At 37.6% G+C, this 16,435-nt stretch overlaps 1 protein-coding gene across 1 annotated transcript in view; it reads right to left on the bottom strand.

The window, feature by feature from the left end:
- Positions 1–2: 2 nt before the first annotated feature.
- Positions 3–16,435, bottom strand: part of adamts7 (a disintegrin-like and metallopeptidase (reprolysin type) with thrombospondin type 1 motif, 7) — a 142,552-nt gene continuing 126,119 nt past the window's right edge. The window contains exon 24 of the mRNA XM_014001567.1: positions 3–659. Coding sequence (XP_013857021.1) covers positions 505–659 — 155 coding nt within the window. The 3' untranslated portion in view covers positions 3–504. The remainder of the gene's footprint in view (positions 660–16,435) is intronic.

The following is a 16,435-nucleotide window of genomic DNA, read 5'->3' as shown; positions in this document are numbered from 1 at the left end:
CACACACACACACACACACACACACACACACACACACACACACACACACACACACACACACACACTTTATAAAACATACAACACTGTTCTGCACCATACAGTATTTGTTTTGTTTCTTAGCTTTTGTACCACATGAGATATAAAAACACTGACCTGGTTGCTGCAGCTGTGCAGTTGTCGTTGAAATGAAATGTATAATTGGACAAAAGAAAAAAAAAGACTGGTTTGTCTACAGGTGTATTAATGCATAGATAGATCAAAAGATTATTTTTTTCTCTAAAACTCTACATTCTGCCATACAGACATTGTCAATTTGTATAATATAAAAAAGTGCAAAGAATTATTTACAATCTCAGTGTTTTCCTTTTCAAACTTGCACATTAATGGCGCCTAAACAGAGTGTCCGCCTCACCATTAATCTGCAGTTAAGAGCAGGGTTGGCTGGTTGACTCTCCTATAATTAACCACCCTGTGGTGCAATCAGTGTCCTTGTTGATGAGGCACTCAACCTGAGTGGCGGGGTGACGTGAGGCTGATGGGGGAACGCTGGCTGCAGGTTCTGCAGCACTTGGCTTGTATGTTGRGCAGGTGGCAGCTGCCAAGCGAGCGCAGCGTCTGACAGAAACGAATCGTCAGCCGGTCACGAACACAAACTGTTCCTGTGGAGGAAACAAAGAGACGGAGGTTTTACTTTTCAAGGTTGATTTATAAATGTCTGGTTTATGGAATGGAAACAATTACTGGCACAAAGGGAGTGGAGAGAATCTGAATGTAACACACGCTCAAAGAGATGAAAATTGAAAAGGGGCAGTCTTTTTTCCTCCCCTCCTTTGTGTTCAATGCTGCATGTTCAGGAAGTTGTAAAGGGTTTTTATGGCCTGCTGCCAAAAGGAACATCACGGGCAATAATGCRTTTTGCCAGAGTGTGTCTGTCTCAGCAACTGCTGAACAGGTTTGAACAAAAAATTTAAAACCAAATTATTCCTGAGGTCAACCTGATTCAAGATGGCCAGCACTGCTAATGAACCTTAGTAAACACAAACATTTGGGATTATTYAGTCCATTTTGAATACATTTACAGATATACTGTGTGGTGGTCAGTGGTGTGCCCAGACATTTTTGGGGGTCAGGTGCTCAAGTGAAAAAAGTAGGGCACCTTGTGCAGTGCACAGAATCACCGGCTGTCCTAGTAATGTGACATTTATTACAGACACATCTTGTAAGTTTTAAGTAGAAATTATACGTTTATTCAAAAATTAGATCCAATCTGACATCTTCTGTTTCAAATATCTATCTTCATGCCATTATCCTCTCAACCATGTCGTACTGTTTACCTGTTTGGTCTCTTACAACAAATGAAATCTTAGAACCCATAGTTAGGCTCTACAACAGGGCCTACAAAATTCATAAAACACTTCCTGGTTGGACTCATCACTGTACAGTTCTTTCATTGTCTGATGCCTTGGCTTTTCAGAATTATGTTTTGTATAGTGGTATTAATTTATATTTTCAGATCTTCCAAGGTGCCAATTATGGAACTCTCTGTGCATTGCTGCCCAAATCAAATTCTGGAAGTGGTCATTCAACTAGATCTGTTACAAAAGGACAACTGATATTACCAACTTTTAAAAACTGTTACGGCCAGAGGTCTTTCTTCTATGTTTATACTAAAGCATGGAATGACATTCCTCAAAACATAAAGTCCATTTCAAAACTACAGCCCTTTAAGAAGAATCTTGTCTGCCATCTGCTGGACACTTTTTGTTGTGCTCATATTTAGACGTCCTATTTTGCAAATGCTGCCTTCCTGAAATTTGGTATGCTTGTTTGTCTTTGTGTCTATGGTGTATAATGATGTGATTGTGATGCTGTATTTCTGAGGGCTTTATGTGCTGCAGAACAGGAACCTGCTGTAAAACAACAATTATGCTGAGTCAGGCTTGATTTTTAGTAATCTTTTCCTGTTAAATCAATAAATCAAATCAAATCAAGTATATTGTAGTACACTTTTTAAGGGCAACCAAGGACCATCGATGCACTGTAAAAAAACAGGTTCGACAAGGGCACTTGATGGTCTGGATGGACATATTCTGATGAAACTCTTAGACGTACATTTACAACTGACTACCTAATCAAGATAATTTCCACATCTAATAAGCCTTAGATCTTAACAAAATAACTATGACTCCATTATTTTATTGGGAAGACAGTGGCTCAAAAAGATAAAAAGGAGTTTGTCCTGTAACTGGTGGGCTGCCAGGTTTGAATCCCCATCCTGGCCCATCTCAGTCGTTGTGTCCTYGAGCAAGACACTTCAACCGCCTTGTYTGCTGGTGGTGGTCAGAGGGTCTRGTGGTGCTAGTGCATGGCAGCCCTGCTTCTTTCAGCCTGCCCCAGGGCAGCTGTGGCTACATTTACCACCATCAGTGTAGGAATGGGTGAATGTCTGTAGTGTGAAGCACTTTAGAGCTTATATCCAGCCAAAAAAATTTGATCTTGTTTTGAGACAGACTTAGTAAAGCAGAGCAGAATGTGTTTGATTGTTAATCTTGTTAAACTGAAAATTTGAGTCAAATGAGGTGAAAAATCTGCCAATGGAGTAAGACAATGGCATTTGGTAAGATTCTTGAAATAACTTAATTTGACTCAAATTTCCAGGTGAACAAAGCTTGGTTAGATGGACAACTTTTGCRGTCTTTGGATTTGATAAAGCACTTTGTAAGCTGAGACCATTTATTGCTAACAGACGATATTCTGACATTTTTCAAACGTGACATAAGAGGCACCTGGCAATATGTAATTTTTAAAGGAGTGCTAGACCTTTAATTTTTTTAATCAAAACAGCAGAAATAAATGACTGCTGGTTCAGGAAATTAGGTATGACCTTTTTTTTTTTTACACATGAATTACAGGAGATAAACTATCATAATGCATCTAAATTTGGGACAAAATTTTTGGAACAGTTAAACAGAATGAAACTGCACATTTATTCTAACCATGTGCTTTTTTTGCACATTTGGTTCATTTGTAGAAAATATGTTGGGAGAAGAGTTGACGGAACAGAACACTAAATCTGATTTGTAAAAACATATTTAGACGAGTGATGCCTCAATAATCCCATTGAAAATAATGTTATGCTGGTAATTTAAAGTCCATCCACCCAAGCAGACTCATGTTTCTTGGCAAAAACAGTAATTTTGAAAGTTTTTTTCAATGAGTGACGTGTTCATGATAGCAGAGCTGAAGTCTCTGAATATGGCTCATTGTTGGATCAGAACGTTATTAAGAGACTGTAGCCTGCTGCCCTTACATTTACATAAATGTCATTTTCCCTTTTCCACCGATCCTTACCAAGTAATGATAAACCCAAGATTATTCATRAAGTTGAGTCTTCTCTGTGTCATTTTTAAACAGTCTGAGTGCTGCTTTTCCAATCAGCTGTCCAGCTGAATGCCCAGAATCACAGATGCACAGAGAGGACATTATTTCTGCAGATGACAGGGCTTCGGGTTGTGCAGAACACCTGCTCCCACACCCCTCAGTAACACCAACTGCTGCTTGTTGGTTGGGGGGTGTGGGGGGTGTCATTATTTWAAGTGCTTGTGGAGGCATTAACCTGTTAACTGCAGCTGCTCACCTGTGTTTACTGCAGCTGCTCACAAAGCAMCGCAGGGTGAGTTGTGTTACAAGCATTTAGGAAATCAAAGAAAAACATCTTTAAAGTAATCCTTGTTTTGGTCAGACAAAAAAAGGCCAACCTTTTCAAGAGGTGGATAATAGAAGGTTTAAGTTTGTAACAATAAAAAAAATTACAGTGGGCCCTGGAGACTAAACAAAAACCAGCTCCTCCACACACAAAGTATTCATATTTATGTGTTTCTAAAATAGAGAAAATACAAAATATTCAAACAGAACTCTGAGAGAAAAAAGAAAAAATGTAATTCAAAACCTTCATTGCAAAAACCTCTTCTTAATGTAAGTCAAAACCATTTACAGAGACACATTTGAGATAAAACATTTTGTTTTGAGACAGTGCATCCTGTTGAAACATGATAAGTATAGCCTTGGAATCATTTAATTTCTTAAATGAAACAAGCCTTTTTATACTTCATAAGAGTTTGAAGTTGCTGTGAGGTTTGGTAAACATAAAAAAATAATAATTCAAGTTATTTTTCTTGAAATATGACAAATCTGCTTCATTGCTAATCGTAAATGCTGGTTTAAATTATTATTTTTTAAATGTCTAAGGGTCTATGAAATGTCTATAAAGACCAGGGTCTATGTCTAAGAGTTAGCTGACTAAGTGAAAATGGAACATAGCAGCATTGGTTGTTACACTGGATACTGAATGCAATGTCAGTGTGATAAAATGTGTTTAAGCACAGAAAAATGTTTTAAAAAATGAAAAATGTTTTAAGTTTAGGACAAGACATCTGTGATATATTTACCCAACAAATGTGATAAAAGTAGAAAAAATTTATARTGCTGTGAAATCACTTACCCGGTACTAATGATAGTAAGGAATGCTTGTATTGAAGGGGAGTACTATGCAAAATTGACTTTTTTGAGCTTTACATCTTGTTATAATGTCATTCCCTCATCACAAACAGTGTTGCTTTGACTCATTCATGCATGTTTGAAAAAGCGCTGAATCTCCTGTGGTGGCCCTGTGGAGCTGCCTAAACGCTTGCTGGTACAAAGCACCGCCCATGAGCTTAGTCCATCCCACAGAGCACCCCTCCCCTGAAGCATTGGTGTGGAGATGTGCTGAAGTGGGATTGTCAGAAACAGAAACAGTTCTTAAAGAGGCCAACTTTAAGACTTTTACATAGATTATGATGCAGTCAGTTTCTTTATATACAGCATTTTCATAACAACTGAAGGTAACATAGTTACTTGGTTGTGGTATGTATGTGCCTGAAAAATACATAATGCATCGCTCCTAAGATGATTTGTCTTAAAATATCATTTTCTACTCTTGTTTAAGTAGGTTGTGGAATTGGTTCCAGAGCATTACCACAAGTATGAAACTAAAATAGTTAAATAAATTTTTAAACAGGAAGATGACGAGCAAGGTAAAAAAAAAGATGCTACCTTTGAGGGAAAGGATGCAACTTTTGAGCATCACAAACTTATTTTGAGACACAAAAGCTCACAATTGCAGAAAAATATTGTAGTAATGAGTTTTCACAGATTCAAGGTTCCCTTTATCTTGTGAAGCTTGAATCAAATCCTTTATTTCTAGAAATRTTGTCAAGTTAACCTTCACTTGTTCCATTGGCAGTTGTTTTTTTATTTTCCTTTTTCAAGCCACAAAACATTATTTTATTTTTTAAACTTATTTTTGGAGTGACCTTTCCCCCCCTGTGTATCACTTTTTTCAGCATTTCTCACTGGGCTGCAAATACAACAACATACACATTTGAGGTTGAAGTTTCACTGAATTCTGAAATTTAGGACAGAGGGACCAGTGTGCTGTGCAGCCACGTTTTGCACAGAAACGCTTTGAAAATAAAAGCCTATTTCTGTGCACGGTTTGCAAATTATATTCTACACCATGCATAATTGTTTTTGTTAGATACTGTGTTATAATTGAATCCTGCTTAATATCATTCAAGAAGGAAGAGAGAAAGCATATTTAAAAGTTTTATCCTATTATTTATTTATTTATTTATTTATTTAATTTTATTTATTTACTTCCTTATTTACTTATTTATTTGTTTATTTGACAATGAAATGGTTTTATTGTAAAAAAGGTGAGTACAAGTAATCAACAGGCACCCAAATCTTTAATTTACAAAAAGGCCTAAACCTGTCAGAAATACGTGAAACTAAACTTTTACTATTAATAGTTCCTTCTTGAACATGTTTAAAGCAGAGGTAGATAACACCGACAGAAACTCATCTCCAGCCACTTTTTCATTTATTTACCTGACGTGGCCATGGACTGGGCAAGACAACCTTATAATTCATGAAAACTCAAGCAAATCTTTTCTGGCAATCTGCTCGCTGCAGCCACAGGAGCTGATATCTGGACCCAGAAACTAGCAGAGCCTGTTATTTGAATCATCACATTTCATGCAACACTCATTGTTTCAGAGCTAAAATCTGTTGCTGTAATGAGCTCATTGAGTTCTCATAAAAAAAAAACATTCTCCAGGGGGCAGAGTTAGTTTTGCCATATGATATGTTGTTTTCTTAAAGCACCACTAAGAAATCATCTGAGAGCAGAAAAGCAACCCACGCTTTTCTGYTGGAATCTTGATGCAGGTGAACGATGAAATAGCATCTCGACCGTGGATAATTTCTTTAACAGAAAGAATTATGGGTCAACAATTCGCTTCCTGCAGGTCAAATCTTGTAAAATATTTGTAAGACTATTTCTTTCTGAGGGCAAAGAAAGCTTTCCTTTTTTATTTCCATTAAATTAATTTAAACCTTTACTCCAGTCTGCCTCTCTGCATGTGAAGTTCTCCATCATCATTAGAGACATAAGCTTACAAAATGATTTTTTAATGTAAATCAGRCTGCCCCAAAAGCTGTGGGTGATCACAGACAGCGGGTGGTTAATGTCGAAAACAACCGTTTCATTAGAGGAGACACAAAAATAATACAAGAGCAAAAATTAAGCAAAAGAATGGCATCTTGTAGAAGTTTATACCAATTGATGAAAACATTGCCTTTTTTGTTCATCATCAAATCATCAATTAAACCAAAATCCGCAGCCATGTGAATTAGAGATCATACTTCTTTAATTTTAGCTTTCCTCCTGTGGCTTCCTGTAAAATTAAACACTTCTAACAAATCAACTAACCATAACTGCTCGGTGATCTCTAAATGATGGCATTTATTTTCTGCTTTTCAACACCTAGGGACTGATTTAGTAATAGAACAGATAACAAGTGCTAAATAGCTGGGCAAATAAAAAACTGTCCTTGTTAAAAGTGGGCGTGTTGCATGTGATTTGCTAAGACTGTGTGCACGAAGAATAAGAGGTGCAGCGGTAGTGCAGACCACCCTAATGAAATGAGGATTTAGTGTGTGTCACTGTCACACATAAAAAACATGTTATTAGTTTAATTTGTTTTATTCACTTTTTCGCTGCACAGTTGTCTTGAATTTTGACAGAATATTTTAACATCAAATTAAAAAAGTTTTAATAATTTACTAATCATCTGTGACAACATGGAAGAGCAAAAATGGTGACCAAACAGGACGTCAGCAACCGTTAGATTACAGCAAGCCCAACTGGATCTGAAATATTCTTACAATAAATGAATAATTATGTTAATTTCCTACAACAATCATGCAAAACAGCAGATTTATACCAGAAAAATATATAATTTTTAAGAAAATATGATCTAAACCAGACCTGAAGTCAGTCTGTAACTTTGACTTTTTAGCTAATTGAAAATTTAAAACTTCAAATAGCAATAAAATATGTTAATTATTTCTYACCATTTACAAATGGTAATATTAATAAATAGTTATCAGTCAACACTTAGAAAATGTTCACCGTATACAAGGTGGTACTTTAGGATGAAAACTGACTTTTTTGATATTGGCTAACCATCTTCTCAAAAGGTCAGGTTTGTCTAGTAGAATCCTAAAAATAAGTAAATATATAATATTATTTTTGTATAAATATTACATATATCAGAGGCAAACCACCTTATATTACAATTTGTGGTAAATAGTAGCATGATTCAGCAGTGCTACACTCTGTGTAACAATCAATGCTAAAGAAGCTAATGTCTGCTAACCTTTCCAAAGATTATCTGTGCTTACATTGTCTTTATTAGCTTGATTTAATTTTAGATCACATCAACATCTGCTTAAAATCTGCTTATTTGTGGAATAAAACACATTTTCCTGTTTCTCTAATGTTGGTAACTCACACAGCTTTCTATAATTTTTTACATACAATACCTTCTATATGCTCTAAAATATTAATAATATCACTCCTAATAGGTTTTACAATTTCTACATCTGTCTATCCCTTTATTTCAACTGTTTCCAACTCGTACAGTAATGATAAATCCAGACTCTTGTCTGTTCTAGCACCACAGCTGCTACAGTAGATCACACGGTCACATGGTTATATGGACCTCCATGGGGTGCAGATGAGTGCAGAGGTGACTGAGAGGTTAGTTCCCTTTTTCACTGTCTTAAAAMTTACAAAGAAAAAAAAAACACATTAATTGTGAATATTGCAGGCGTGCAAATATTGTAATGCAGTCTGCATTTGAAGAAAGATACAGAAAGGACAAAAAAGAAAGAAAAAGAAGTGCAATGACATGTTTCATTGTGTTTCTATTAAAGTGGATTAGTTTTATTTTATTAATGTCACACAGTGACAACGGCAACTGATGCAGAGCAGGTACAATGACCGCAGTCAGTTTGCACCTACCTTTTGAACGTGCTAAATTTAGACAACAAAACAATGTCTGCTGTCAGTTTATGCAGGTGCAAAATTACTATATCTGTATTTACTCCTCCCACATTTTTGTGCATTCTGATAATCCACATATATTCTGCATATTCATGAAGGCAAACTTGTTGAATGGATTACGGCTGCTATTTTTCATCTGACAGATGCAATCCTCGCTGTGCACCGGTTATAAATCAGCTTTGCTGGTCAAGTTTGTGAATACTGTAGTGACACAGAAATATAGGCCGACCAAAAACAGATACAAAGACAGTCTTTATATATTATGTCTTTAAAAGACTCATAATAATAATAATAATAACGTTGAATAAAGTATGAGGTCACAGATCCACAAGATAAATTATTACCCTGTACAGTTGTGACTGTGCATAAAATATTCCCATTGAAAAGTGGGACTTTGGTTGTAAAGTTTTCTTTTGCCATGAACACAACCTTGAGCTGTTCAACAATCTGTCTAAATCAGCTGTTATCATTTCCTAATGTAACTCAAATGTTTCTCCCATTCTAACAGTTTGAAGAGCTAAACAAAGTGAAAGGTATAAATGAACTGACACTGTAAATAAAAAATAATATTACACAAATATTAAACGTATTTCACTAGAAATTGCTTTTAAATGGTGAATTATACATTTATCATACACTGACACATGTCTCCAGTTAACCTGGAAAAAAAATCAACAGATTTTTCTTGAATTTGAGCCTGGGAACAGACTTAATCCCTGTCTGAGATTCAGAATGTTTCTGGCAAAACCTACAGCACCTAAACCTGTTATAACAATTTGGGGGTGTTCTCATGTGTGCAGGAGAGTCAGACCATGGACACCATAACTTTTTAAGCTGATAATTCTGCTGGGGAAACTTTCACTTAGCTAGAGCAGTGACAGGGTGCAATGGTGTGGGGACAGAAATAAACTGCAAAGGTGCAGCGATCAGCACAGCTTCAGAGTCAAAACAGCAAACTCAACAGTTTAGGTAACACAGGACAGATCCTCTTCTCAGTGATGCATAATTAGTGCATGAGAAAAAGAGCTTTGATTTAAAACTCTTTAATGATATAAGGAAATGTTTTGCTTTTGGTTTGTTTATTTATGTTGGTCTTAAATCTGAAATATTTCAAGTTTAGCTCAACTTCAGGCCTTGAAAAGAGATAATTTCACTGAGGAGCTGAGATAATAAAAGGTATTAAAATGGTAGGAGATATTAATGGGGATACCTGTATTCTTAGCTTTCAGGACTTTGTGTCAAAATATAATATTTATAAGTAGGGATGCACTGACATGAAAATTTCAGCCGATATCAATATCCGATATTGCTGTTATGGCCGATAACCAATATTTACCAATATTACACAAACAAATTATTTATATACATACTCACAAACACACTTGTGTCCTTTTTCAGTACTGTAAAAAATTAAAAAGACCAGACCTCCAACATGGCTCTAAATTATTCTTGGCTGCACAGCATCACTCTCACATCCTAATCAAACAAATATAACTCGACCAACCATTTCCCTTCCCAAAACAGAAACACAAAGCTAAAAAGTGATAAATCAAAATTGGAGGTTAATATTGGCCCAGTTTTAATTATCGGGCCTATACCGATATTATAAGAAATGACCAAGATCACCCGAAACCGATGTTTATGCAGATATATCGTTCATCCTTATTGATAAGCATTCTTTGTTATTCTATTTCAGGATAACGTATGCCTGGATTGTGGGCAGGGTCCCCTGGTTMCAAGGTGCTCCCAGAAAGACCGTTTCATATGTTTAAAACAAACTGTCAGCCCAAAATACCATGCTCTCCTTAGGGATAAAAGCTGGGGAGGTGGGTTTATCTGTTCAGGACTTTAAACCTGACTGGGGGAAAATTTGTTGTTGAGAAGGCTTCTAAAAATCTTAAATACAGTTTTATGAAATTTTGTCATGGATCATATTTGACACCAATTATTAGGCACAAAATAGGTGCCATATCAAACCCTTCTTGCTTGTTCTGCTCTCTGAGGACTCCGTGTCATTTGGTCCGGTTGTTCTCTCTGGGTTCAAGTAATTCACTGTATTACCGAAGTGGCTGGAGTTCCTCTCCCCGTGGACCCTGCTGTGCATATATTTAATGATGATTCACAATTATTTCCAACGCAGAAGATCTGTAGAAGCTGTCAGGTTTGACTGCAGTGAAGAAAATTATAGCTCAGAGGTGAAAGCCTCCTAATGACACATCTTTTGTTCTCTGGCTGTGGTTTTATATATAGATGTTGCAAACCTGGAACTGCATCAGCAAGAATTACCGCCGCACATTGGACAGTTTTAACAACAAAACTTATGACACTACTTTATATTAAGGACGACAAACAACTTCATTTGGTGATGGGTGGGAAAGGATGGGTTAGGGAAGTTACTAAAATGTTTTAAAATACGTGCATAAATGACTCAATGTATGTTGAATTTGTCCTCACAATAAAAATTGGGTAAGAAAAAAGAGGTAATTTTCAACCTTTACTTGTCCTAAATGAATATAAGATTACAAGAATAGCAGCAGTGATGATACCTGATTATTCTCTGCTGAGTGATTATTTCTCGTCACCCTTGATGGAAATTTGATGCTTCTGCACTCTCCTTAGATTAGGTAAATATTCAGTTCAGTTTTCTGTACAGCTGCTGCAGCCTTCTGTGTTTACTTACTCTATTAAATGATGTACCACAAATGTAAAAAAACAAAGAAAGAAAGAAAACATGCAGAACTTGTGAGGCCCATCTGGGCTGCGTACCTTCAGATGAATCAAAGAATGAACTCACTTTGACTTTGTTTACGTTCTTTTGATGTCATCATTTAAATTATTGGTAAGTTGRCGTTAGAACACTGCATAATTAGAATAAAATACTCTAAAAGGCCATCTTATTGCCCAAATGTGTAGGTTTGCTGACAACTGCATTCTAGATATTTTATCTGTGAGATCATCACATTGCTTGGGTAACTTAAAACTCTTCGTATAAATCGACTGTAAAAATCCCAGAGTTAAAAGTTTATTTGTAAACCATCATAACCTCAAAATAAATAAATAAATATTGAAATAAATATTTAAATAAATAATAAATAGATTCAGGAACATTTTCAAGAAACCCCCCAAAGTAGGGATACCTTTTCTATTATGACATTAAAAAAAAACCAACTTTAAGCTTCTATGCTGGTAAACACTAACCTGGCCCTTGCCTTCTTATACTGTTCCACTCAATTCTAATTTCCCTTCTCAACTTCGTCTGGGATTTCTCCCATTGACTTGTATTTCTCCAGTAGAATTTCAACTGGATCAGTCAGTGAACAGAAGGAGTTGTGAACGATGACATTGATTTTCTGTTGTTTTAATCTGCCTGTAGTTTAACAATGGCAGCAGAGGAAGTGAATGAAGCCATTCAGTCTGTGTTGACAAGGCTTCCAAATTAAATTAAATTTGTCTCACAAAGTCTGCAGCACTCATTTATGGCCATCCCGTTCAACTCAGTACTTCTCTCTTCCCATTAGGGGATGGTTGTTTACAGCACATGCAACTTCCTGTTAGCTTCTTAGCTTAGCTTCCTTCGTGGTCGACCTGATGTACTACATACATCACAGCCAAACATTAGTGATTGGGTAAAATCAGATCCAATTGTTTTAAACTTCAACAAAGTCCACTACTCCAGCAAGCAATCGCTTCTCAATAGCCAAGGYTCCAGACCCTCTGTACAAAGCAAAACGAAGAACAAGTGGCTGGTTTTTACCAGGCTAGGTAAACACTGTTGACAACAGTATTACAGTTTCTTCTAAGAGAATTCTGCAACCTGGGTGCATGTGTGCTTGAAACGATCGGGACAGATGTCAGCTTGATTGACTGCAGGATTAATCAACACATTTATTACTTAGGATTTAGGAAATATTAAAAACTACAGGAGACAACAACTTTGTAGTTAGTTTTAAAAATATTGAACCACAGGATCGCTAAAGTAAGTTTATTTTGTTAGTTTTGTTTGATACGAGACGGACGTTCGTCACACAATAAATACGTACGTTGCGGTCCACTTCAGCCAAGTTGAGATCTGCTCCACGCCTCTTTTGGTTCTCTGCTGCTGGGTTCATTTCTGAATGAACCACAGGTAGAGTTCACAGGAACAGCAGAAACATGAGTTCTAGCCTGAGCTTCAAGCTCAAGCTGACATAGCCTCACACCTGTTTCAGCTTCAACTTTCAACATTTTCATTTCCAGCTGGAATTGTCTAAGCTGTGCTTTTTCTTGGGCCTCAGGTTGTAGTCTAACAAGTCCGACCTTGATCTGAGCATTGGCTTTTAACTCAGCTGAACTACAGCCAACAAGAGATAAGTCAACTCGAGGAAAAAATGTAAGGAGTGTTAATCCCTTCACTAACCTCAGCATTCACCTCAGGCATGTGTGAGACTGCTCAACTTTTCTGACACCCTTCAGAGGAAGGACCGGCACATGCCACAGCAGCAGCAGAAGACATGGAAGGTTCAGCAACAGAAAATTTAGGAAGCATAACAAGTTTCAGCTTCACCCTCTACAAGTTCTTTTACACCTTTTAAGGAGTTGCTTTGKGCAKAAAATAGAGAAATGGGCTGCAATTTGGCATCAAGAAGGGCCTGGGTTTTRTCCTCGTCTCTATCCTGGGCTCTTTCTGTGTGGAGTTTGCATGTTCTCCTCGTGCTTGCTTGGGTTTTCTCTGGGTACTCCGGTTTCCCCCCCACACTCCCAAAAACATGTACAATAGGTTGCCTTCAGGCCCAGGCCTCCCTTGAAAAAGAGATCTGCATTCTCAATGGGACTTGCCTGGTTAAACAACGGTAAAATAAAATAAATAAATAAATAAATGTGAGCCAAATCATCTTTACAGCAAAGCTCCAGCTCTGCTTTTTATGTGGCACATTTGTATAGGATAACCGAAGTCTGAGATTTTGCTTAAGTTTACAGACGTCTTGCGCAATATGATGTTAACGTGTTGTGCTACCGCCACAGCTCAGCTCTGTGTTATTGCCAGCACTAGCCCGCTGTATAACAGAAGGCTACAAACAGAAGAAAACTACTCTTACCGCACAGTGCAATGCATGTTGTGAGTCACCTTTTGCAACCTTTTTTGCTCCTACTCTTCAGCCTTTTCTTTTTGATGCCGTACATTATGGGTCAATAGAGTTTTGCTGGCCCAGGCCCCAAAAGGTTTTCAATGAACTCTAATGCAACCTCAATTCTGTGGCAAAAGCAAATAAAAATGTGCCCAGGAAACCAAACGAAAAAAAAAAAAAAACCTAAATAACAAAAAAAAAAAAAAAAACCTAGACAACACCCAACAAAATGGCGAGCTGCTAATGACAGCCACCCTGATTAGCAGAACATCTATAATAAATAGAGGGAAGTCAGCACTGATTGGAAGAGCTGCAGTTGACTGTTCCAACCCGGTTGAGGAGGAGAAGGAGCAAGAAGAGGCCAGCCAATCCCACAGTTGTCACCACACAGCTGGACCAGCCAATCGCCAACCTGCAATAACACGGCCTTATACAAACAAATGGCCTCAGGCCATAACATAGTCAAAGATCTCAGGCAATGAGTAGCTGTTGCTGTGCGTGTTGTGAATGGCTCTCAGCTACAATCCCATCAAACGTAATCTCGCTGTTTGCAAACTGACTGCATAAACCCATTTTTATGACTTTTGAGTCGTGTTTAGTCAGGTTTACTCCGAAAGTTATTCAATCGTAAATGTCCTTGCAAAGATTGCTTTCTTTGATAACAGACCAACACATGGAGACAAAACATACTTGGACAAAAGGCATCATTTTGCCTTCACCCTATGGTGGCTGGAAATAATAATAATAATAAAAAAACAGTTTTTTGAGCTCAGAGTTTCAGGGTTCAAATTCAACAATATTCCCTGAGAGAAATGATATTTTTCAGTACAATGCAGAAGTTTTAAAAGTGGTCTCAGTCAATAGTTTCTTTATAGGCTTTCTGAAAGTTTTTCTTTGAACTCTTGCTGCATTTCCACTCATTCTCTGCCAGACCTTAAATCTGACCATGACAGCATGTTGTATAGTGTGAGAACAAGTCGAGATCAAAGGAATAAGAATCAGGCCTAAAAAGAGCTATCTGCAGCAGATAAACAGTGTCTCTGGTAAAAGAATTGGTAATATTGCCAGCAAAGCTGTGACACAGGACATTCAATATTTCTGAGAGATGGATTATTTTTCAGTTGATGATGTCAATTTTTCAGCTAATAGCTGTAAAAGATGCCCATATAGTTGGCATTCGAGTCTGACAAATGCTTCTGCCACATCTCAGTGAAAGTCATAACACTGCCTTTCCAATCTTCACACTGTGTTTTTGGCATTGCTCCACATCCATCCATTTTACTTGCCAAGTCTTTCACAAAAATGTTAAAGAAGGAAATGGTTTGAATTTCCTCCTTCATGCTCTCTATTTTGTTCTTGCCCTACATTTGGGACATCTGGTCTTTAGGTCTACAGAAATTTGAAGTCTTATTCTGAACATTTGTTAAGTTTTGACAGCTTGCTGAGCTGAACTAAAACTTTAGTGCTATATGTTGCAGGAAGCAGGCGACAAGTGACGAACTGAGCTCCAAAAGTAGCTGAATTAACACAGCTGAGAGCACAAAATACTATTAATGTCAAACAAAGGATTCCTAAATATCATGTTACTGATTCAGACATATCCACTGTGCTTATTTCATCTTGAGTCAAAGATTGCCTTTAATTTAAAGAATAAATACAGTACAAATTCTGGTGTAGATTTCCAATCATCTAACCATGTATTAACTTTTGCTTGTTCTGGAGTCGGGACCTCTCTTTTTAACAAATTCTCACTCCCAACTCGTCACATATTGATGCTTGGTCAGGCTCCCTCTGCGTCTTATTTTGACGTGTCGGGTAACCCCTTCACATCAGTTATTGACGCACCAGGCATTTCCAGGTTTCCTCTGCATCTGGTTCTGATGCAACGGGATGCAAAATATAGGGGTCTTTGTGTTGGGGTCCATGGTTAATATTAGGGATCAGGGCTCATGGTTAATTTTTGGTAGTGGGGTCAGGGATATGATATCTAGGGCAAATATTAGTTAATTTAGGGTTTGGGACAAGTAGTTGACATGAATTTCCTACACTTTCTAAAAATGGTTAATTTTAGGGATCAGGGTTGATGGTTAATTTTAGGTACTAGGGTCAGGGACGGGATGTCCAGAGTGAATAAAGGTAATTTTAGGGTTTGGTACAGTTCATTTTTGTGCATTTTCTACACTTTCTAAAATTATGAAAACGGATTCCGCCCCATCTTGTCAATAACTGACACGAGGGTGGTACCCAAAGTGTCAAAACTGGATGCAGAGGGAAGAATGATTTGCTCTTTCCACAGCCAGGTGGTTTCCAGCTCTTAGGGTGTGAACATGACCTTAGTCTCTCCAGTGTGTTTTGGGTCTTCTCTAACGTCTCCTCCCAGTCAGACATGCCTGAAACACCTCCCAAGGGAGGTGTTCATGAGCCATCCTTACCAGATGTTTGAACCACCTCAACTGACTCCTCTTGATGTGGAGGAGCAGTGGCTCTGTCTCTTCTAGGTAACTGAGCTTCTTACCTATCTCTGAGAGTCCAGCTATCGTGCAGAGAAAACTCATTTTTACTGCATTTAACCACAATCCTGTTCTTTCGGTCACTACCCAAAGTTTGTGGCCACAGGTGAGGGTAGGAACGTAGACTGATTGGCAAACAGAGAGGCTTTRCCTTACAGCTCAGCTCCCTCTTCACCACAACAGACCGGTATAGAGTCTGCAACGCTGCAGAAGCTACACCGTTCTGTCTGTCAGTCTCACAGTGCATTTTTCCCTCACTTGTGAACAAATCCCCAAGAAACTTGAACTCCTCCACTTGAGGCAGAAGCTCACCCCCAACCCAGAGAGAACAATCATTTAAAACATGGCAAATCCCATATATATATATA

The sequence above is a fragment of the Austrofundulus limnaeus genome, unplaced genomic scaffold (genome assembly GCF_001266775.1).
Source record: "Austrofundulus limnaeus strain Quisiro unplaced genomic scaffold, Austrofundulus_limnaeus-1.0 Scaffold9, whole genome shotgun sequence".
Classification (NCBI taxonomy): domain Eukaryota; kingdom Metazoa; phylum Chordata; class Actinopteri; order Cyprinodontiformes; family Rivulidae; genus Austrofundulus; species Austrofundulus limnaeus.
The sequence above is the reverse complement of the archived record's forward strand: the minus strand, read 5'-3'. Positions and strand labels throughout refer to the sequence as shown.